At 37.6% G+C, this 25495-nt stretch overlaps 1 protein-coding gene across 1 annotated transcript in view; it reads right to left on the bottom strand.

Moving 5' to 3' along the window:
• HHIP (hedgehog interacting protein) overlaps positions 1–25495 on the bottom strand; it is a 72088-nt gene that overhangs the window by 16252 nt on the left and 30341 nt on the right. Inside the window, exons 5-11 of the mRNA XM_053976192.1 lie at positions 6955–7106; positions 6351–6524; positions 5393–5536; positions 4347–4468; positions 2192–2315; positions 1700–1830; positions 1023–1104 (exon numbers count right to left, since the gene is read on the bottom strand). Coding sequence (XP_053832167.1) covers positions 1023–1104; positions 1700–1830; positions 2192–2315; positions 4347–4468; positions 5393–5536; positions 6351–6524; positions 6955–7106 — 929 coding nt within the window. The remainder of the gene's footprint in view (positions 1–1022; positions 1105–1699; positions 1831–2191; positions 2316–4346; positions 4469–5392; positions 5537–6350; positions 6525–6954; positions 7107–25495) is intronic.

Below are 25495 nucleotides of genomic sequence, written 5' to 3'. Positions count from 1 at the left end.
AGCTGCTCTGCAAAGATCATGCCTTGAGGAACTTTGGCTTCATAATTTTAATTTATCCTCATTTTACAACTGGTAAATTAGTCTAAATAATTAGAACAATCCTATTAATTCCATGTCTTATAAATCACTTGAGTGAGATTTAAAAGCCGTTTGGAAGCAGCTCTTTAAGAACAGTTAAAGAATTTTGTGTATTTCTGGCACAGAGTCCAAGGACAGAGGATTTCCCTCCTTGATGCTCCAAGCCTGCCAAGGGAGAGATATGTAATAGAAGGGATATGGGAGGGGTATGTACAATATTAGTAAGCAGTGACAATCACACCTACTGAGAACTGAGTCCTCTCTGTTGTTGTCCATTGGTGGTATCTCCTGTACATCAGAAGAGATGTTTGGGGAAGACTGAACGAGTCCCTTAGAGCTTACTTATGGCCAAACTGAGCCTGGCTAAGACTGACAGGTTATTTTCTGTACTTGCTTTTTCGTACACAGAACATGCTCTGTCACACAGTGGTGATCTTTAGAGGCAGCTCCTGTTGTGCCCTGTCCCACCACAGTGGCAGGTGAAGAAGCAGCAGCACTGGGGAGAATTCCAGCATCTGCCTTCCACTGATAACGTTCTGTGGTACTTACAAATCATTTGGCTTCAGAATTACCAGGAGCATCTTCTACCAGTCCATATGGTTCCATATTAAGTAGGTCTACTTCTCTATGAAAACATGCTAAGAATATACATCTAGGTGGGAAAGTGGGCAGCTTTCAGCACAATGTCAAAGTGTAAAAATTCCCAGAAGTTAGTGCTGATTACCCCTCTGCTGTTCTGACATTCACTTCCTATGAGACAGTGAATGTCTTCTGCTTGCTGCTGCTGGAACATTTGCTTTTAGGGAGCCCCCTGCATCGGGAATTTTCCTTTTTATTGAACAACAGTATTGCATAATTCAGCCACATGAAGAGAACTGCAGTTACCTTCTGGCTTTTAACCTATTGAAGGAAAAGATGATCCCAAAGAAAAATGCAATACTCACCTTTTTGGGTCAACGATCTTGTAGAGTTTTCCACTGTGAGGCTGTGTCATACTTTTACTGCTTGATAATATGTAAATCTCACCTAGGGAAAACAGTGCAATAAATTACTTCTCCTTTCCTAAGATGTTAAATACATGACTTTTGTGTCATGTGATCTGGTTGTATTTGCCAAATGAGATTAAAAAAACTTCAAAAGAAACACTGAAATATACAACAGAATAATTTGCTATTTGAATATTTATATAAGCATTTTCCTCAAATTGATGCTAAAATGTTAAAAACATTCTATCATGATAGTTTTTTTTTCATATCGTATAGAATTGATTTAAAATATTAAATTGGTAAGGAAGGGAGAAGAGGGGTCAGTCTGCTCATGCAGTATCCTCGCCCTTTAATTCTGTAATGCTGGAAATAAAAGCAAGTATTATATACATTGTGTCATAGTGAGTGCCACAGTTCACAGCATGTGAGACACAATAAGGATTTTTGCCCCTTCCAGCAACACATTCTCTTCTCAGTTCTTCCTACCAGGCTGCTGAGGTGTAGCTGAGAGCAGTGTAGACAGCTTTGGCAAAGGACAGATAGCCTTCTTTTTAAACGTTTACTATAATTATGAATACTTCCTCAGGAATTACTGATAAGCTTTATAATTTAAGAAAAATTCCTTTAGTATTTACCTAATTCATCTTCTCCAAATCCCAAGACAGGGCCTGAAAAGAAACCTCTACATGAGCCAGTGTTGCCAAGACAGAGGGGTTTCTCTTGCCACTGTTTGGTTGCAGGACTCTGTTGCAGTGTTAAAAAATTTCTACATTCACAAACACATAAAAAAAAAAAAAAGTTATATTACATTTTGAACAGAGTGCTTTCATTGTCCAGATAAATAAGTAAACACTTGCTGCAAGTAGCTTCATAGATAACATCTGTGCAGTTCCTTGTCTTACAACTTCCTGTACTTTTTTCCAAGGATTAGGTATGTTCTGTATGTCACCATTCATTAGAACGCTGTGCTATTTTATTCCCAGATCTAGAATCTAACCTGCATTACCACACTGCTGAAGTGGCCAAGTGACACCAATATACAATACTGTTGGTGTGGCTTTATACACTGAGTGAATAAATACACTTCACATGCATTTTTGTTTAGGAGTGAGCTGTACAACACCTACCCATTGCGGTCTCCAAACACGTAACTTCCATAGAGCCTCTCCGACTGGCAGCCCCGATACACAAATCCACCAACCAGGGAGCCACTGCTAAATGGTTTGAATTCTAGAAGGGAGGGCTCACTCTCTGAAAAGGAACTACCATAGCATTAGATCATATGCATTTTCATATTGATGAACATTTAGGAAAATGTTACTGTTTTGAGAAAAGAATTTAATTCCATTTACAGATTCCTCAGAATTCAAGATGTGTTGCCAGAAATGAGATGTTAAAAAAAACCCCAGAAAATTACAACAAAGGCTGATTGTGAAAGAATCCATTAAAATTTTTAAAAGGAGAGGCTATAATAGCTTTCTTCCATGTGCACAAGCTGGAAGAATAAAGCTACATAAAGATTAGGCTGGACTTCCATTGAAACCAGTGTGATTACTGCTATTAATTTCTACATGTCAATCCAGTCTGCAGACTCGATCTCCTGAACTTCAGGAACAAAATAACCCCCATTCACTGTAGAGTCCAGTGCAGAAATTCCAGTGATTTTCAGTAGAATTAGTTTTGAAATCCTTTCAATGGTTTGAGAAACTTTCCAAGTCACAGTTTTAAACACAGCATGTGTGTTGTATCCCATAAAACACTACTATTACTGGCTGTATCTTCTCATGGTAATTTATTTTATGCTGCTGTAGTAGTTGCAATTCCTATACTTCCCCCCCCCTCCTTTTTTTATTTCACAAAACCACAGAGTTTAGTGTTATCAAACAATTCTTCAAGGAAGTTTCAGTGTACATGTTCCTATTCATGCAATCAAATACCACTTAGGCTACAAGCAGGCTCCATTTGACATGCCAGCTGCATAATTTTAAAAAAAGCCACAGCCAGTCGACCACTTTTTAATAGGAATTTTTTTTTTTAGTCAGAGGGCTATCTTTAAGTCTTTGATAAATGCATTTCCCAGATTGTTCTACATGAGTTAGAGCTGAAATTTTACGGGGGAGAAAACGATGATGAACTCTTTTTATTGAAGCCATTGACCCACAGCCTAGTACTAATACTGGCAAGCTGCTCGGGATAGACACAATATTGCTTAGTTTACTCTGCAATAAGGATGCAGTCAAAATTCCATTGGAGCAGTGGTTAACCAAATATTATTCTTTGGTTTGGCTTTTATAAAATGGACACAGAAAATCCATGCAATAACTGAAGTAGTACAATTGCATTATGCTATTGTGTACTGTTGTGCCAGCCAGCACAGCTGCTTTGCTTTTAAGGGAAGTACAGGTGGGAGAACCTAGGGATGTGATTAGAAAGGGAAATGCTACTTTCCAGGAGACAGGCCAGTTCTCAATGCCATTACACACCGTTGGCATTGATCACATGTTACCATCAGGAATTTACAAGCTGCTAAATGGGCAGTCAAGGCAGGTGATGGCTCAGAGGAAGTGTCACCTGGCTTGCCTAACTAGCAAGGGATCTTGGCGAGCACCAGAGTTAAACATCAAACTGAAATTGTGACTGGCAATCATATTGATTCAGAGACAGCATGAAGCACTCTAATATTTTAAAGTCCCTAATTGAGTGTATTTATCTTTTTGTTATCTAATCTAAACGAGCAATTTATTATGAAGTAGCAGCATAGTGCCTTTTTCTAAACAGAGCGCAGTCATTTCCCTGTTTGGTTGTGGTCTGCTGTTGTCTATTTCACTTTTTCCATTATAAGAGGCACATTACATGAGGTTTCCATTCTCTGTCTCAAAAGATTATTTGTGAAAGACTAAGAATACGTTTTCATCATTTCCTGATATTCCAAAATATTCTCTTTATGAGCCAAAATATGCAGCAACAGTGAGATCTTTGACAGACTAGCAACTGTCAAATTTGTTAAATCTTATTTACATGATATTCTACACCAACAAGTACAAAGTTGAATCATTTCAATTTGGTTTTGGCCGGCATCTTTTATCCACTTCTACATCGAAGATTTCTTTTGAAAAGATAGAAATTTTACTTCTATCTCAGATAAGTTGTCTATCCTATCAAAGCTGTAAGTTTCCTATCATGGCTATACAGGCCTTTATGTAATCTCTTCTGCTTTCTGTTTATTATTCCATGGAAATAGAACCTGACTTTGCCAGCAGCTTTACCCTGGATAGAACTTACCATAGTCTTTGCCCTTTATTATTTGTAAGATCCTTGCTGAAGATCTGTTCTTTCCATTCGAATCTGAACAAAGTATAGTTAAGTTGATGTTTACATCTGTTGGGTGCCGGTCCACAGCACACCTTTAAAACAACAAAAAAAAAAGAGAAAATCTATGAGAAAGGTGAGTTCCTAACATGTAACTATCAGTATGAAGCATTATATTTTAAAGTGTTGTTGTTTCTTTGTGGTGCTTATTGTTTCATTTGAGGAACCTATTTCATGCTGAGCCAAAATACCTGAGACATGTGTTAGATTTATATACAGGAGATAATACAATTTTCCCATTCCTACGCATTTCTATGTAATGTGAAGTAAAACTATTTTTCCCTAGTGATATAATGTAGTCTGCACTACAGCACCTGAAAAGAAAAATAAAAGAATAGTGCCTTAAGCTAAATGAACTTATATGATGTAGGAATTTTGGACTGTTAAAAAGTCCAAGGATCAAGTCCTTATCTGAACAACTTGACTTTCTGATTTTTTTTTTCAAACCAAGACTTTAAATGTCACTACAGTACTACCACCCACCTAATTTGCTGAATTATGTGTTGTTTAGTTAAAGCATTGTTCTCCTCCTTGCTATTGTTTAGATATCACCAGATGTTCTCATTTGTTTTCCACGTGCCTTTTTTTCTCAGTCACGATTTCCATTTCAGCCGTACTTTACCAACTCTCTGCTTTAAGCTCTTTTCTTTCGCAAAGGTAATAAGTTTATTGCTTATAAAAGCTAAAAATCCTGTACTTTGTTTCTGTCATTTTGATCTTGACTTGTAGTAGTTGTGAATGCTCTTCTCTTTCCCCTTTGCCAATGTACTTTTGTTTCTAACTGTGACATATGTGTGGAGGTGGAGGAGGAGAGGAAGATTCAAAAAGTTCACAAGTGCTTTTATTATTGAAATATTGCCGCCTGTCCATATTAAAAAAAAAAAAACACAAACCAACAAAAACTGGTTGAAAACAGTGTCTGTTCCAGAGTAACTTCAGTTTAGTTGAAACTTACTTACCGGCCTGGATTGTGGAGTCCATGTGCAAAAATCTCAGGAGGTTGGTTGGTGCTGTTGAAGTGTGGGTTGCTCCGTGGGATGGAGTAAGGGACATTGCACAGATCAGTATTGACGTCGAGGCGCAATACAGAACCTGTAAAATCACTGAGAGAGTTGGAGGGTAAAATAATTGGGCTTTTAAAGGTGTTTTGCTGGTAGATTTACTCCATATAATAATAGAGTGAACCACGAAAATAAACAACCCACTTGACTGATTAATCACTTAGAGATTGATTCCATGGTGGATGCAAGTCCAAAGAAGAGTAGCAGAACCTTTCAAAGACTCAGTTTGGCAAATATCTTGCCTTGTTATGTGCAAACTAAAATGCCTCTCAACATGTTGTTGGGAAGCAACTTGATCATAAGAACAACTTTCCAAACATCAAAATTGTTTAGGGCCTCAAATATAAGGCTACTGCGTGCCATCTAGAGTAACTATGGATATAAACACTCTGTAATTACAAAGTGCTTTTTGCTCACACTTTGGATCCTACTTTTGAATTCAACGATATCTAGTCACAACACAATCCAAAGACTAATTATATAGAAAGCAAATGAGAAAAAAATTGTATTGTTTCAACGCAGATGTTGATACTTTTTTGCAAGGATTCAGAACTTTCTCATTATATGAAACAGAAGAAACCAAAATGTTTTAACTTATATTTGTGATCGGGATGGAGGAAAGGAAAAGTAGACGAAGAGCACACTCTTACCATAAACATGAAATGATGTGATGTTTAAATTAATTCTATTCCATTAATTTAAAACCAGGTACTACAATTGCCCTCTGGTCTGGGCTTTGAGTATAACCTTATACTTAAAAAATATTTTAAAAACCACAGGAACGCCTGCAATTTTCCCGAGCCAAAGAGGCCTTTGAGCACAATAATAGAAGTCTATCCACTGGTAGTTTTTATACCTTAAACCATCCATCTCCTCCATGTCATCTAGAGTGATCATGCCATCTCCAAGAAAAATGTATAGGAAACCATCGGGGCCAAACAGCAGCTGTCCTCCTAGATGTTTTCGATGTAGTTCTGCTACTTCTAAAAACACTCTTGCTGTCCTCATGTCAACTTGGTGTGGATTTTTCCTGCAAGTTAAAGATATGGACACAGTTTTCACAGTTCACTGTTGTTGTTCTTCCTGAAAATACACTCGACTCATTCAAATTATACTTTGAGATGTGGATGATGTAACTTGGTGGAAAAATGCCTAACAGTTATTTCTGAGAAATTTCAAATTTCTAGCATTCACAATTACTTTGCTGCCTATACACAATAAGTAGGAAGTAATTATAATTAAAAAATGACAGAATAACTGAGAAGAAGTCTTAAAAAGAAAAAATCTGTGTACTTATTGTCATTCCAAAACTACTATTTGAAATAAAATCCACAAGAGTTTTTCTGCAGGTGCCCAAGTTTATACATTGTAAACCTCATATTCATTTTAGAAATCAGAAATACTAAAGCGCAGATGTTGCTGAGAAATACAGTTTGTTAATTTTAGACTTCTACTGATACCTGGATACTGTGTACTCTACGACCCTAAGGATGTGGTCATGAGGTCCAATAGCCCACCGTTCTTGGTTGGTGGTATAAGACACATACAGCTTTCCATTTTTCTTGTAATTGGGGTGGAATGCAAGGCTTAACAGTCCTCTTTCATCTCCTCCCTGCAGTCAAATGAAAAACACAAAGAATTGTGAAGTTAATTATGTTCTTTATTGTGTTTCAGCTGGAACCTAAAAAAAAAAAAAAAAAAGTTTCTTTCTTGTGGATAATCTTTGCCCAAACTCTTTTATTTCTTTCCTGACTACTGCACAAAAAGGATTATAAAACATTTCACTTTGGGGAAGTCTTTAAGAGTTAGAACAAGACAATTGCCTTATGTAGTTATCTATGCACAAGTCTGTTACGCCACTTTTGTGGAGTGATTTGTGTATGTAATCTTTGGGAAGCCATGAAGACAAGTTTAAGTGCTCTGAAGGATTCTTTGCTGGGTTACTAGGTTGCTTGTAATTCGTAGAAGACGAATAAAAAGGTCTATAATCAGCAGTCGCTTCTAATCCAAGTATCCAAAACCTAAAACACAGTGCTGGCTGCCAACTCCCACTGTCTTGGCAATATGTTTAGAAAACAGTTAAATTGCTTGTGTAATATGTAAACCTTTGTTTTACCCTGGAGGCAGCAACATCAGTTGTCACAACTATGGTGGTCTGTTCATCATAGCTGGTGTACTGTAGGTAATAAGCAGCCTTGGTCTGTGTGCAGAGAAACCATAGTTTTACATGTGGTCCCTCACTGGAAAGGTTTTTTGGTTTTTTTGTTTTTTGTTTTTTTTTTTTAATATAAATAGAAAATTCTCAGAACAACTTGCTTTTGTTATTATGTTTGCCATGAAGACTAGTACAGTTATATGTTAAGCATCCAATCCATGTAATGTACTGTGACAATGCAAATACCCCGTCAACTTAAATAGAAGGCTATTTTCTTTTTGGCTACTAAAAAGCTTCTAAAAATGTATGTACTATTACTATGCCTAAAACTGTAGATGAAGAATAAAACTTAGATTCATTTGTTGCTCTTGAGGCAATACAGGGAGCGAAGCTGAGGCATGGAAATAAACACAGCACAAAGTCAATAATTCAAATTCAATTAATATATGTGATTATTCACAAGGTGATAGATATTTTGGGGTTTGACTCAGGACTTGCCAGCCCTTCAAAACTAGAACCAGTGACTCTGCTGTAGATTCAAGTGCTCCAGCTCTGCACCCATAAGGAGACAACGTTTTGCAACTCTAACCACACCCAAGATAAGTAATTATGAAATTTGAAATTATAAGAGAGAATGAAGCTTTAAAATGTATTTGCACTTCATAGTGATGGATGGGCCTGTCTTCCTGTTGAAAGTCATCCCACAAAGGGCCTAATTGGGAAAGTGCACAGCTTTAATTTATTTTAATTCAACATGATTGCCGTACTTCCTTTTTAATCACAACCACCAAAGAGAAACCTGAGTCAGAAATGGAGATGTAAATAGGTCAAGAGATTTCCATACAAACAGATTTGTACAATGAAATCTGGATCCTGCTAATTTAGAGGCAGACAAAATTTGCTAGTTTGTTTGCTAGAAAAATTTAGTTTCAGGGGGTTATCAGAGAGGTTAGTTTTGAAAGTCTAGTTAGAGCTGCCAAATCAGTTGCAGTCATCATGGATGAAGGGACTGCCAATCTAGCTCTTTCTCCCTTATGAGCCAAAAATAATTCTGCAGCTGAGTCTGAACTGATTGTAGATATTATTGTTTGAGTTTCTAAGAGCTTTGACCAAGTTGCACTGATAAAGTCTGAAGCAAAGGGAGGCGAATCAGTTGCTTTGGGAACAGGAAAGCATATTTCAAAGATTCCTGAGGAATGATTCTATCTGTTGTGCCCAGACAAAGACAGTCCTATTTCTTCTCCTGAGAGATGAGTTCAACTCATTTAAGGGCCCAGGAATGTCAGTGAATCACACTAGGTCTGCCATGCAAGGTGAGTTATTGAAAGTATTAGTAAGAAAAGATCTTTTTGTTACTGAGCTGAAGATTTTATTTAGTGCTTGATGCCATGGCAGCCGTCTCAGTGTGAAAGCGAAGTTGTTGAAAGCGTAAACAGGTGAAAATTAAATTAAGAGCTTTTAATGAAGGACACATGAAGCAAGAATTTGAAAAATGAATGAAACACAGGACCTGCAAGGTAGTAACTATGGCAAGTTGCATTCGTAGGATCAGGCCAGGACTTTTACTCATTGCTGTCTTGCATGACTGTTAGAGAGCAGTGTATCACTTTGTAGATTGCTTTTATTGCTTCTTGAAAAGTTACACTGCTGTTTTTCAAAGTCAGATAGACACATTTCGTTCTAAAAAGTCTATTTACTCATGCAGTTAATAAAACCTTTGTGAATATCCCTCCAAGATACTGAAATCAGTGCAGCATCAAGCCATTAACTGGCTCACGTTCAACTAGAAATCCAGATGAGTTTTTCCATATTTTGTTTTCCTGGTTTTGGAAACTGATTCTTCATGTGTATTTTCAACTTTATCACTAACTGGCAAACCTGTTGTTCCCAACCAAATCCCTGCCACAACTTCCAGGGCTTTTAAAATGCCCTCTATGTGCCAGAAAGTGTATTGTTTTCTGTAGTGTTGTCTCATATGCTGTGTGGTAAATGGAGGGATATCCAGCAAAATCCCGTAGGAGTAGTAATTTTAGTGCTATCAAACAGAATAATTATGTACAAAATCTCAGACTTTCTCTATAGAATATTCCTCACTTTTTTTATCAATGGAGTTTTGATGTGAAACCAGCATCCTAGGCTTTACAGCCTTTCCTGTGGATACCATGTGTCAAATAGCTGTATCATTTTCTTGGTAGCTTAAAAGGTTATTGACATCCTTTTCTATGAAAGTTTCCCTTTAGATGAAGCCAGCACCAACAAACAGTAGATGACAAAGCAGCTTGTATGGGATTCTGCACTGCACTATTTGATGGAACAACCATTAATGTTTGTCAGTTGTATAAGGAAGGGCAAGAAGAATGAGACAAATCTTTGTATTCCATTGGGATGTCTGTTGAAGACAAAGAATGATGGTTGGCTAAAATGAGTATTAATTACTTAAACATACTGTGGACTGGGGCCAATGTGAAATTTGTGTCGTAACTAAATCTGGCAGCTCCAGCTTTCGATGTCTGCCCGTGCTGCTCTGCAGCTTGAAGGCTCTCCTGTCCTGTTCGTGGCTGTGACACCTTCTGCACCAATACTACATTTTTTTCCAAAACTGATTTCCTTGGGCCAGGAACCTTGGACCTTTAAACCCCAGTTTGGTCTAGTTTAAGACCACAGCCGTGAAAATAATTTAATCAGAATTCCATAAAGTCAGTACAAAGCCAAGTAAACATTAAAACAAAGTGTTTCTATATTTTTCATTTTTACAGGGCTGTTTAGCTACATTATGTCAGTTCTGAAAGTACATTGCAGCAGTATGTGTTCTCAGCTGAAGGATATTTTTGATACTCCTTTTTGTGTTGTAATTTCTGCTATAATATATTTACACTTGTAAAAATGTTAAACAAGTGTACAAAATGATCCACTTTGTATTTTGGCCTAACACTAAGAGAAGTAACTTGCCAGAGAATACTGGATGTGAGGCATGTGAATACTGGATTTTTATAGAATGGTGCTATTTTCACGTAACCACTCCTTAGAAGTAGGCTCTGCTTCCAATTTGCGTGCTTTCAAATGTACTCTGGTATACCTCTGGTATTATAGACAGAAGTTTTATTATATTATTAAGATATTATACTTTTTCTGTAATACAGAAACATATGCTGCACTTATTTTTAAGACATGCTGCCATTTAATTATGTCAATATATGTGTTATTACATATAGTAAATACAGAGAAATACACAGGAATGCTTTAAGTGGTATTTTAAATTATTTAATTTAGAATAGATCATATTGTAAGTATGACCCTTAATTACGTATCCTTAGTAGTAATTAATGCTAGTAAGCAAAACCAGACGTGACCATTTATTTCCATTACTCTGTGTGGCTTAACAGTAAACAATGTAGGTAGCATATTCCAACTTTTCCTTTAAAATTGATTTTGAAATGCTTATATACTTATAATGCTTATAATACTTATAAAATAATGGTATTTATACTTAATGGCACTAATATGATGGGTGTATATATATATATGTGGGGTATATAATGGTATTTATACTTGACTTTTTTGTCTGGACAAACTCACTCTCATGTTGGAATGTTTTAAAAAGGGGTTGTGCTTAAAATATGCAAATTCAACATTCAATATTTTAACTCTAATATATTTATATTTTTTTCATCTATTCTTATAGCACAAATGTTGGGTAAGTTGTTGAAGTAATATAATCACCTTTAATTTAGTTTATTTCCTATGTAATAAATAGCACAACCAAACTGCCTTACCAAGTGTTTGATCTTGAGGAGTTTTATTTGTAAAAAACATGGGTGAAGGGTAAAATCTCTTATCAGGCAGCACCATCTGAACTCTTCAGAACGAGATGCAGGAGGGCTGAAGATCAGTGTCAGGTATTCTTCTCAGTGGGAAGTGTTTGCTTAATTGCCATGTTTTGGAAATTTGGCCCCAGCACAGGACAGAAACGTGACTCCAGCAGAAGCAGAAGCCTGCCAAGGTCTGCTGCAGGGGTACACCCTGCCCTTCAAGCTGCACCACCTACTCTGAGCTCCACAAGAGGGAACTGCCCCTGACTGGTGGAAATACAGCAAACACGGAATGAAAGGAGCAGAAGTTGTCTGGGCTGCGGGCAGGCTGCAGGAGCAGAGCTCCTATGAGACCTCTTGGGTGTTGAGGACTCCAGTGCTTTGCTATCTGTGGGGCCTGAGGCCTCTGGCAAGGGAAGAATTTGTAACATAAGACATTTACCTTAGGGGAAAATAATTACACTGATGTCATGGCTCAGTATGGTCTACATACTAGACCCTATCTCCAAAGCATTTCCTTTTTCCTCTTGTGTTGTAGAGCTTCACTCTTTTCCTTGTTTATAAAGGGCTTTGCAGTTATCTAAGGATTTTTTTAAAAAACATTTTCATTATTTTTTACTGATTTCAACAAATGCACTATTTGAATACTTGACTTTAAAATAACTTTAGGTACAGGAACGCCTTACAATTAAATTTTTACATGAGAAATACTTAAAGGACTGTACTCTGGCTTGGAATTTAAACACAAAACCTACTGAAGTTAGAGATGCTTTTTATTCAGTTAGGTGCAGGGCAGGATTTAGCTGAAAATGGCCAAAGTGCATCCATCACAAAGTTTTCTGTTCTGATGTTTAATAGCACTAGAACTTAAAGCCTAATTCTTTTTTTCTTCTTACTTCTGTTGCAGCAAAGACAAAATTTTGACATGGGGGGATCATTTTTTCTTTTCCTTACCTTCACAGTCCTTTGAAGATACCAGTCACTAAATGCAGGACCTTTCACTTCTAGTCCTAGTCCTCTGTACTTATTTTTTTAATTCCTCAACTCCAGATTTTGCTGTTCTGCTGGGCAAGTCTTTAGTTTAATCCAAATGACAATCCTCGTCCCCTGATAATACAATTCTTTCTTCCCGTCCTCCTAAAGAAAGTACATGAAACTTATAAATGCAGATGCCAACCCAACACAAACCCACAGCTTGCCTCCTTCACACTCCTCTGGTACAACAGGAATCCTGCTTTCCCAACTCTCCCAGTTATTGGTTGGGAGCAGCTGAAAGCTTTGAGACTGCCCAGAGCCAGCCAATAATTGAGAGGTTTTGGGCAGTGACACAGGGCTATGAGTGTGCTTGCAAGGAGGTGGCCATGAGCCCATGTGAGGTCTGCATCTGGACTGAGAAACTTTATGTACTGCACTGCTTTAGGAGAATTGGAATAACAGAAGACAGTGGAAATCAGTCCCGGAAGAGGGAGATTCAAATAAAGACCAGATGATTATTGCATTCAGTAAAGCTGGCTCAGGAAGGTGTGAATTACACACTTTCCTGCACCACAGAGGCCTCTTGAGCTGTAAGCAGCATTTATCCTCTGGGAACACAGGTGGTGATTCTACCTCTGTCCCCAGCTGGATTTATTTTCAAGGAAGCTTTACATTCCACCAGCAACTCAGTGAGTGGTTCACCAGCGGAGGCCACTATGGGAAGGTAAAAAATAAGTATGCTTCTTCTCAGTTCTCTGGCATGCCTCCACTTTCTGGTCTTTTATTTATTTATTTGGCATATCTGCTCTCCTACACTTTTCCTCTTCAGCATTCTTCCACAACAGACTGTCTTTCCCTGACAGGTTTTCTGCTGCATTGGTTTGAGGTCTATTGTGCCGCAAAATTAGCCTTCCAGGAAAGTAGAGAAGGCTTCCTTCCAGTGAATGAGAATGCAGTAAGTGTTCAGAAATTTACTGACCATGAAAATTCTTCATTAATAGGGGAGAATAGACTTGATGACCTTTGTATTTTTTCTTCCTCCTTTCTGTTGCTCTGAAGCTTTACCCACCTTTCCACGCCACTTCTGTGATAAAGGCAAATTTTACAACTCTTTCAGTAGGCAGTCCAATAAAACTGGCTCAGATGATGCCCCACGGAGAAAAGACTACGTTTCATTAACATTCACAAATACATGACATGATGACAAGACACCAATAATCCTTTTTCCCAGTCACCACAACTGGGGCTTTACCTCTTCCAATTAAGAATGACTTTTTATAACTTACATCCTATTTTGATGCTGACTTTTTCTGTAAATACACAAACAATACAAATTAATCTGCTTAGTGACTTGCTGTCCTACCAATTATCTAATTTGACTATGATCCTTTCAGCCATCTCTTCTGGTTTTCTCATGCTCTCTTTCCCTCACTATGTACATGAAACTTATCTTTATTTTTCAGTAGCATGTTCAATACAATTTTTCATTTTGTTTAAAATACATATTAATGGCAGAGAGTTGTCAAAAGACTCTAAGGTTTACAATTCAATACATAAGTTGCTTTTTTATGGCATGACATTTCAGCCAATCACTGCTGTCATTTTTGTCTTTCCTATGGATAAAAACATGCGAAGGAAAAATAAAAATCCTACTACCATGCAAAGATCTTCAGCTGCTAATTTTAATAAATGTCCACAAAAAAGTCTACAGCACTTTAAATGAGCTATAGACTTATTTTCTTTTCTGCTGAGAGAGGGGAAAAAAAAAGGACGTATGGTGACACAGAGCAAATTTGACAGTGCTTATGTAAAATGAACAAACCTACAACAAATTCTGTACTCTGATAATCGAAAACAAATTCATGCTGTTTTACCGTAACCACTTTATATGGAAATTTAGGGATATAATTAAGAACAGAATAACAGTAATTTTCATACTCTCTGCATTAAATTAAAACCAGAAATGTTGATCTGTCTAATTGTAGGCATTAAAAAAAACTAGTTTCAAAAAAGAGGGATGCAAGTGGGAATATGCCATGGTGACATTACTCTTACAAACAATTCTGCCTTTCTCCTTTGGCTCCCAGTGCTGAACTGTCACCTATTAGAGCAGGTATTTGCTTTTTCTGGTTGCGAAAGGAACGGTACATTCACATGAGCTATGCACTTAAATATCGTGGGGCTGAGAGAGAACATAGAAAACCACAGCCAGCTTGAAGGAAAAAGATTTAGATTTCCCTTTAGATTGGTCTCCATGTCCTTACTGTTGTCTGCATGGATATTAAAACTCGCTCAGTAAGTGCCAAAAGTTGCTAGCAGTCTGCATCTTGCAAAAGAAATGGTTAAAAGAATTTTATAAACCACCCCTTCAACAGGATACATTTTGCCAGAGATTAATAAAGGGTAGAGGCACTTCATTCACTCCACACCGTTTGTATTTCTTTGCCAAGTATTACCATGATAATCAACATAACCTGGATTAAACTGTGGCCTTTATGAGCTCTGTCATTGTTTGGAGAGAAGAGTGGCTTATCAAAATGGCTTATCAAAATGATGCTCATCTTTGCTGTAAATATAAAGGTAATCTTCTCCATTGAAGGTTATTTCTTAAGCAAATTTCTGGCTTTAGTCACTTAGGCTCTGAAGGTACTTAGGAAAGGCTTTAAAGTGATTTCTGCAAGGTATTTCAAATCTCCTTTTCTTCTTATTGTAAGAAACTGAAAAATTGTGTTATCTGAATGGATTTCAGTAGGGGAATATCTGAGGGATAGAAGTTCAAGCAGCATAAAAAACACAGGAGAGAGACAGGAAGGATAAAAAAGGGTTTACTGCAATTGGTGCTTATTTAGCACCTATGATCTTGTTTGAGGTTCTCTCCTGAGGGCAGAGACCCCGTGTAGAACATGAGGCTTTGCTTGCAGGCCCTGAAAGATGGGAACATGTCACTATTTTCAGCTTCCAAAAAACATGTGTGCAAATCTTAGCAATAAAGCAAATGCTATTCTGCTCTCTAATATCCAAAGAACTTTTGGACTCTGAAATCTGGATGCATGGAGAGGCATATTTCAGCCTCTATTTAGCATCAGCATTCAGCATAGTTTTGATAATAACGTGTCATATCTTCAAAGCAAATGCTGGTTGCATGTGTTGCTGGTTTTCTCAGTAATTATTAAGCTAAACGTAATAGGCAAAGTCAGACTTTGTATTTAGAAGCTCTGTAAATGTTCTTCAAGATTTTACCAGTACACATACAACAGCACTACTGGATGAAGGCTAGGCCACTCTGCTATGTCTTCTTACTCTAGTATTGAAATAGTTTATGCCTACATTCTTTGGACATTCAGATATTCCAAAAAGTAAACAGTCTTGTCTTATTGGCACAAATGCAAACAGAAAACCCATTTAGATGTCCAGTATCTGCTGCTGAGTTTTAAGCTTCCACATGTGAGTGTGAGCATTGGAACTGTATTTGTTATCTAAAATCAAACTCATTGAAATATAAGGACTGCACTTTTAGGAGTCCTGGTACAAATGCATCCAGAAATAATCCAAAAAAGGCTATGATGGCATTTTTTCAACAAAAATCATGCATGTGCGTCATGTTTGTACCTGGGTCAGAAACACATTTAAGCATCAAACCCTCACATTTCTGAAAAGGTACTGCATGGCAGCTGGGAAGAAAAATGCGTTTACATTCTCTGATACTGCCTAAGGATTTTTCTTCCCAGTTCTTTGCCAATCCCATCAACCTTGCAGTGCCCCAGAAGCTGAGCAGCCCAAGGGCAGAAAGGCCAGTTAGCAACTTACCTACACTGCTGCAGTTAAGCTTGGCTTTAAATAGTGCCTTAAGCAATCAAATTATTTTAGTTCTTTCAGTAAGTCTTAATAAATATATGTATTTTGCCTGAAAATGAGGAGTAAATAAATCCAGAGATATTCAGATTTTTTCTACAGATATTTTGTGAACACCAAAGGAAGCTAAAATAATCAAGCATTTTTTTGTGGATCCCTCATATATGTCTTGTCTTTACCTCTCAACTAAAATAGTGAGAAAAAATATTAATATTTTGAAGAGAGACATGAATATTTTTATGAAATGTGCCAAGTGGAAAAACCAGGGTGGTGGAGGATATACGGTTTGCTCTCCATGACTAGAATCTGTATATAAGAGGAGAATGATGGCAATCCACAGCCGTGTTGACAATTCAGACATACAGGAAATACCCTTGTAGGAAACTAATACCATCTGGGTTTGGCCCAAGATGTGTGAATGAGAAATATGTTTCTTGTTGAGAATGCAAAGATAGTTTTGGACATTGCAAAGAAGGAATGTGTTAAGCATGCTCAGTTATAAAAATGAAATAGGGTGAGGCATATGGAAAAATTGGAGGAATGGTTGTGTGTGTCAATAGCTGATGCAGACATAGAACTTCAGAACTCATTTGTCCTAAGACAACTAGTAAATTACTATGAAAAATGTCTTCAGTACAAAAGGCTGGAAGCTCTCTGAGTAAAGACAGCGTTGGAAAATGCTGATTTGTCCAAGCCCCTGCTCTCCCTGATGGAAAGGGAGGTTTGCTTGTCACACATGTTGTATTTGGGGGGCGAAAAGTGAAATAGTTCTGAAATTCTTGAAACATCCAGTTCTAATACATGTAAAAGTGGGAATTTTGATTATTTCAATGAGTTGTTTTCAGTTTAGAAATCAGTTTTAGTTAAAAGAATGTCAACACTGAAATGAAATATTTCATTTGGCCCTTTCTGAGAACCTTTCAGTCCACACTTGGTGAGAGTATGTTTTCAAAATCTCAGAATATTCTCACTCCTCTCTATCCTGTTCTGGCATTAACTGTCTGAGATTTTAGTGTCTGTTCTTGGCATAGGAAGGCTCTCTGGTTTCTAACGAAGCCACTGCCAGCATTCTGAGGTTCCTAAGACTCGCTGCCTGCGGGATGGATTTTTGCCTCTCCCTTGACACCCTCATCTGCTTGTGAAAGCCCCAGCAGTGCTGATTTTTCTGTTATTTGTGAGGATAATGAATGCCTTGCATGGATAGGAAAAAGTTCCAGACTCTTTTTGGTGCACATTTGCCTTCTGCTTCAGACTAGCCTTGAGTACTATCATCCTTCCTCTTAGTTCAGGCTCTAAATGCTCTTTTTGAAGAAAATTACTGAGAAAATAAAAGGTTTGCTAGGCTTTCATGTCTGTCAAGATACTGGATTAACCCTGTTCTGGGCTCAAAGACACTCATTTTACAAATTACCTGTTTCTTAACTGAGCAATGCTCATACAATGACAGTAAAATGGCTGTTACTGTGTCTTGGTCCGAATTTGGTTTTCAGCAGATTTTTAAAGTCTCTGATTTCTCACTGTTAAACACTCCTGGACATATTTATTTAACATGTATTAATTGTTTTAGTGCTGATCCAGAAGTCTGAATGCAAAAAAGGGAAAAAAGAATTTTCATTGTTTTATTTTAATTTCTTTTTTAGTAGGCATTGAACTTGCATAGCACCTGAGACCTTTGGACAGGATGACCAAAGTCTACTGAACCAAATGTTGCTAAGACACTGAAGGCACACCACTGGGTATCTTTGATTGATGGGCAACCTGTGCCAGTGTCTTTTCACCCTCACAGTCAAGAATTTCTTCCTCATATCCAATCTAAACCTGCCCTCATCCTTCGCCAGGCTGGAGACACAAAGTACTGCTTTCACTTGCATCTCCTGTGGAACGTGCACATCTGCCTTGCACATCTGCCTCTCAGGGGAGGATTTATGACTGTGCAGGGCTTGGATTTTCCAAGCTGTTTATGCTGATGTGTTATGCACATATTCACTACATACACTTGCAGCCAGCGTTTAGACAAATACAGTTTTCCTTGGCCTTGTAGGTTAAATTCTCATCAAATAGAATTGGTTTTGTAGCCCAAAAAGTGGAACACGAGTAGATATAAACAATGCACACATGCTTGATTTGCATATCCTAAGGCTTAAATAAATGGTCTTTGAACTAGAAGGATCCAGAAGGATTTATTTTATAGTAAGGAATAAACTAATGTTGTTATGCCTGCAACATTCAATTCCACTGTTGGGGAAAAAGGGTTTTGAAAGCTGCACTTCATGTATGTGCCCTGTGTATTTTTAAAGAACTCATTAAACTATGGTTGTACTACGTATTTTAAATATTGACATTTCTGAGTGGGGTTTAATTTTTATTCTGCCAAGTGGTGTAAATTCCTGTTTCGGATTCTGAGGATTTCAGTGGAGGTGGAAAACCACTAATAATTTCTTCTTGTTCACGCAATTTATATTCACTTGCATGTTTTAACTTGAGGTGGACCTTTTCTGTTGATGCTGATAACACTGCTTTGAGTGTAAACCAAACTCTTTCGGAGTCGGAAAGAGTAAAATTTCCTCTAAGTAATGGCAATGATCATTACCTTAATATAAAATTTTGTTTCATAAGGCCCTAATTCAGCAGGTATTTAGGCACATGCCCAAAGTCCACGTATTTTTTTTTTCTAGTGCAAAAAAGGATAACATGAGGCAGCCTATTCTCTCCACTTCAGCATTTACTTGATTTTTATCATCAGTAAATGAGATCTGATACAATGTTGATGAGGCGATTTATCAATCAAAAATGCTTCTGACTGAGGAGGGAAAAAGTACTGGGAAAAAAAAGGAGAATTTTCTCTTAATTAATATTACCCTGAGATTTCATAAAGATTATTTTATGGTCTGTAGCTAACGTGGTGGTTATGCAGCTAAAGGCATTATCTTCACATCATTATAATGAAACATAACACTGGTATCCTTGACTTTATTAGCCAGGCTTCATTGGTATCTGACATTATATATTTCCTATTATAAATCTAAATAAGAACTTACACTGACCTGCATTAGACCAAACATTAAACAATTTACTAAGATTACAACTTTAGAAAAAAAAAAAAAAAAGAAAGAAGTCTTTTAGACCACCAAGAAACAACCATAAATTTAAGGAAATATGAGGTTTCCACCATGTGACTTCCCCTGCAGAGTTATGCAACAGACTGCTGTTACTTAAAGGTCATACATAAAAAATTTATGGTACATTTTTTAAGAGATTTATGGTGTTTCTATTTATACAACTTATATGTCAACAATTTAAAGGTATAGTATACTAAAATAACAAATTAAACTCTAATTCCTTTGAATCCTTGATAAAACAGAATGCTTTAACGTTAAGTCATATATAAAAGAGGTTTAATAAATGTATCTGTATTAACTGATGTGGTATGTGTGATGTAATGATTAGCTGTTTATTATCTATTACGGATCATTTGCTCATTTTTATCCTGAAAATCATTTGCAAATGGGGCTGGTTAGGGGAGCATTCCTTGGAGCATAGGCCCATTACATGGTGGTGTAGCTCTCTTTGGAATTGCTCTGCAAATCAGTCTCAGAACTAACTTTTCCTTTTGTGCTGAGCTGAAGGATGCCATTGATACGACCTAGACCTCTTGTTTTGGGATATCTTTGAACTCACATACACATCATTTATGGAAGATGTTGCTGGATTTTCTGGAAGTAAAAATATGTAATGCCTTATGACGGTACCAAGCCGCAGTTATTTGCTGAACTTTATTTGCTTTGCACTGGAATGAAATAAGAGCAGTTACTCACTCAGCATTGGTAAGGCAAGAGGGTGACAAAGACTGAGAGGGCGCAATTTCTCAAAAGCTTTACCAGTGGGACTTTAACTCAGCCATGGGAGTCCCACTGTGAACCTTGCCTTTGCACACCTAATGTAAATATATCTACGTGGGAGTTGAGACTGACAATGCATCACCTTATGCCAGAAGTCAGAGCCAAATACGCAGATCTGGCAGGAATTATTGATGCTAAATTCATCCTTGAATTTTGCATATTAAATTAATTCATGAATATGATGGCTCCATTGGAGCACAGCAATTAAAGTACCCTGGAGTGTGTAAGCACTGTGACACCATAAACATTAATTTCTCATGAAAACAAGTCTTCACAGATAAACAAAGGTCCTAATATGTATAACATCTATGAACATCCTGAACCATAAACACATTTATAAAACCATTGCCTTTGAGGTCAACCATAAACACAGTGCTGAATGGGGCAAGAGCATTTGGAGAAAGATACTAATATGGTCATGGAGATTTGTGGTCCTGTGGCCTAATCTTGTCCTCAGTAAAGAGCCCAGGAATGCAGTCTGCTGGTGCTAAGTTCCTAAAAATAGGGAGGGGAATTCTCCACAATTCTCCGGCTTGCTGTGCCACCCACCAGGTTTTAGTTGTGGAGTCCCTACTGACTTGAATCATTGTATCTCATCCCTTGATGATCCTCACAGTACTCCTGTAGGGATGCCCTTTGTCTGGACTTGAAGAATGTTTCTTGCCTTGCCGTGGGAGACACTGTTTTATTGGTGTCCTTGGCTGCTGCTTTCTCTGGCTCTGAAGATAACAGAGTGCCTGAGCAGCCCTGCAGAGCTGAAGCTGATCCTGTAAGAGGTCCTCAACAAAATTACCCAACAGACCTTTGCAAAAAGTACTCATGGAACCTGCATGACTGGGTTTCTTGCTGTAAAATAGAACTCTACAGGTTCTGTGGATTTTGGATGTTTCCGAAGTTGTGGCACCCTGTGATTTGTCTTTGCTGACTGCAGGAAGGCATCGCTATTCCTAAGCTGGTCATCACCCCTTCATCAGCATAATTCATTCCCAGAGTAAGAAACTGTTGTAAAGAAATTAGCTGCAACTCTTCCAGCAGAGTTTATAGGTTCGTAGGCCAACCCAAGCAGCAATTAATTTAAAAGATGTGATCATTTCCTATCTTTTATGAGCATTAAATGATAATTTTTTTTTTCTTTTGACAAAAATATTTGACATGTCAAAGGAGTAGAATAAGACCTGATAGTATCTATGGTATTTTAAAATATGAATATCTTTTATAAATAAGAAAATCACAAAGTGTTAGAAAAGAATAACAGATATGGCATTTTAAAAGCTGTTTTTCTTTCTCTAAGTCTAGAGTTTCAGAGAGAAAACACTAATAAAAATTAGTCAGTCATCATCATGATGTCATTCTCATAATTTCCCTTGAAGTAAACTAGCAAGTACAAATAATATTTGTAATGTCTGACATCATCTATGTAGCTTTCCATATGCTCAGACTTTAGGTTAAATTTAGTGATGTTTCCCATTTGTTAGAGAGAACACCTTCTGGGTGGAATGGATTTCATTAAGAAAATCTCTCTGAAGTTAAGCCATCTTTGTAATTTGTTTGAAACAAAACAAAACCAAACCCCAAACAGTCCAGGAATTATAGGAGTACAGCAGTAGCAATTTGTCAAAAATGTGATTGTCTGTAAAAACCAAAGTTTCAGTCCCAAGTCTTAGGGCTCACATGAAGAAAGGAACCATGCTCTTTGGTGTTGCTTTCTCCTAAAAGAAATAAGCATCATCATAATTGTTTTATGTAGAAAACAATTTTCCCTTCCATGTGACAAATGCACATTTATCACAGAGCCTTTGGTCTGCAAAGGCTTCTTGGAATCAAACTTAAAAAATGTTTTGGAGGAGTCATGGACTCATTTTTTGTTGCTTCAGCATGACTGGCTCATTAGCTTCCTTGTCCTTAGACAAATATCTACCAGTTGAGTTAATCTGTAACGGAATTATCAACTGGAATCTCATCTTTCAAGTCATCTTTCAAAGATATGCAGTACACAAATGATGTGGACCCATTTAATCCAAAGACTCCTGACAATTTTTTCAAATAGTCCATTGCATTACTTAATATAAACTTGAAATTTAAGTAAATATTATTCATTATTCCTGATTTTGTTGTGGTTGTTGGAAGACTTGGGCATCTGTTTTAAATTATGTCATTATTTACACTTTTGCATTTGAATGGACATTAGCTAAATGTGACAGTTATTCAAATTCAAAGTAGAAAAAATTACTAGAGTTGTCAGAATATTGTAACACACTGATATATTATTCCTTCATTAATGCCAACATTTTCTATTACCCTCCCTTCCCCCAAAAAAGGAATAGGAAATCCACACATTTGCAATCTATACTTAAGTACCGAATGGAACAATTCCTGAAAGTAAAATAGCTAACATAAATATAATTTCTTCTTTAGAAATATGAGGTACATAATAATTAGTAGAGCCTCACTAAAGCTACAGAAACCATATTCCCTTAGGAGAAAAAGAACAGTAACTTCTGAAAAAATGACAGGCTATACACAGTTTGGTAGATCTGAGGAATAAAAATGTAACTGCTTAAACATATTTAAAAGTGGTAAATTCACTTCCTCTACAAATTCATAAACTCAGAAATATTTCCTTGTGATTGTTCTTGGAACTGATAGAGGAAAATCTCCCAGGGACACACCAAATGTAATAAGTGTAATATGAAAATTGCCCTTTCTGCTCTGAGGATTGAAACAAAGCAGATATTCTCCAGAACACCAGCAGGTTCCCCTGCTCCCTGCCCATATGGGCTCTTCCCACAGTCTCCCTGCACGAGGGACTTTTGAGCCTTGTCAGAGCTGACTGTATGGAAGGAATGTGGGCTCAAACATTTGCAGGCATGCCACAGAACCTCAGCAATCCAGTCTCTTGTTAATTACAACTAATATTTCATTATGTTGTGGAGTTTTCAGCTACATAGCTGTGTGCACACATCTTAGTGTGTCGTGTAGCCAATGCTTGCAATTAAATTACAAGCCTTGCGAAGTATAAGAGGTGTATTGAAAGCTGAAATTAGTAGAATAAAGCACTGCAAGTAGGTTTTCAGCTTTTTAATTTGTAACCGTCAGACTTCTTGATTGCAGGAAGAAGTCTGAGAACACAAATCAAACTAAAAACTAAGGAGGCAGTGAATTTCCACTCCCCCTGTTTTCAAATGAACTTTTTAAGCACATGGCTTTTAAGCCAATTTCATGATTTTGGAGTCTGCCTCATGCGTGTGTGAATGGACAGGACTGAAGGTACTTTACATGGCTTATTTAAAAATAACATCCTAACCCAAGCTATAAATCACAATAAGTATTTAATGCCTTACGTATATAATAAATATTCAAGTCTGAGTATCTGGTTACAGCAGCGATTAAGAGTTCTGAAAATCAACTCCTTAAAGGACAGTCTTCAGTGGAAATAGTGTGAGTGGCGAGGCTTCTTTCACACCCTTCTGTGCACATCTGCAGTAACATCACAGCATCTGTAATTTCTGAACTCTGATGCACATCCATGCACTTAGCAAATTTCATTTGAATACTGCTGTTTGAGGAATTAAAGTAATTCTTAAGACAGAGAGGAGCCAGCCTGATATGAAGTTCTAAACTTTACAGTGTTTAAAGCAGCTTGATGGGTTTTATGGTGGGAAGAGGGACTGGAGGATAAGAAAGATATCTCAGGGAGGCTATCTCTAGATTCTAGTTTTTAAACAGAAACTTTGATCTCCGTTGTGCTGGGGAAGAACTACCTCTGACTGGATAGCCAGCCAGAAGGAATGAATCAGAACTACAGATAGAGATTCCTGCAGACTTTTTCTTTTCCAAATCCCATTACATTTGCAACAATGCAGGCAGGGAACTGACTGGCTGGGGACAGCTCTGCTGAAAGGGAGTGTGGGGTCTCGGCAGACAGCGAATTGAACGTGAGCCAGCAGAGAGCCCTGGCAGCAGAGAAAAGCAGCCGCAGACTGGGCTGCTTAACAAGAGCAGCAGGAGAAACCCATCATCCTCCCTTCTCCCCGCACTCAGGAGGCTGCAGAGAGAACACTGCACCTGTAGTTCTGAGTTCTACAGCTCCTCAGCACCAGAGTGGTGTCACTACACCACAGTGAATCCAGTGAAGGGGGGCTGGGGACTGGAGCATTTGCCCTCTGTGGAGAGGTCACCAGAGTGGGGCTTGTTCAGCCCAGGGAATAGAAGGCTTCGGGACCTTGCTCTGCAAGTGGGGTAGTTAAGTGTGACAATGAAATTGGACAATGACATCCCCAATGTAATCGTTCTCTATGAGAGTCTGTGACTCTTATGCTAGTCTAGGGTTTTTGGCAAAATATTTCTGTGGCAGGTATTGTTGGAAAACCCTAATTGGTAAAAAAAAAACAGTTCAGGCATCTAATCTAAAGATTTAATCTATCAAGCTATTTGTTATGTTGTTATGGACTTTTTCCCCTTTTATTTTTCTGTTTTTACTAGAATTTCTAGTCTTGACCTGAGAAGGTTTCCAAACAACCTTCCTAAGGATTAGAAGAAGAATTCTGCACTTGATTCATGACAGGGACTACAATCTTTAATTTGCATATCCTGGATTATGACCTGGATCTCTATAGAGCAATGAATCCCTTTTACCAAACAATATTCAATTTCATGCAGTAGCACAGCAGGTCTCTGTGAGCAAGGACCATTGGCTTTATATGTGCCTTTGAAGCTGCCTCTCTGAATTTAATTGTTTTATTGTATATAGTGTCCAACATTTTGTAATTTTATAAGCTTCCCCAGAAGCGTATCTTGACAATGCCTAGTTACTGCTGGAAATGCTTTCTATTGCATCCAGCCCTGATACAAACCAGCCTATACATGTGAGTCTGGTAGCCTAAAAGAGTTATCGAGTCACCAAGCTTTGCAGCACAACTCAAGTTTCACATAAAAGCTAATTTTGAGATGCTTGGTCCTGTCCCATGCAGAAAACAAACACTAGCCCTACATTATTTCTGGACAAGGAATCTGAAGCAAAGATTAAAGGTGATTGTTCTATAGGCTGCCACACCAGCAGGCATAGGACCTACCTGCACACAGTGTTATTGACAGATGGCCAATTCCCTATCAGGAAAGCTACATGGCTGCTGTATTTTTTTGTAAGCAATTGAATAATAAATTATAGTAGCAGAAAAGCTACAGGCAAATACTTCATTAATTGGTGCTGAATCGAAACCATCAAAGCAGTAGCATGTAGCAGACAAGTGATTATGTTGCTTAAATGTCATTCCTTTCAAGTGTGACAATTCAGTTTGTTAAACTGTTTCAT

This window comes from Vidua macroura, chromosome 4, assembly GCF_024509145.1.
Source record: "Vidua macroura isolate BioBank_ID:100142 chromosome 4, ASM2450914v1, whole genome shotgun sequence".
Classification (NCBI taxonomy): domain Eukaryota; kingdom Metazoa; phylum Chordata; class Aves; order Passeriformes; family Viduidae; genus Vidua; species Vidua macroura.
This window is presented reverse-complemented; position numbering and strand designations above follow the sequence as displayed.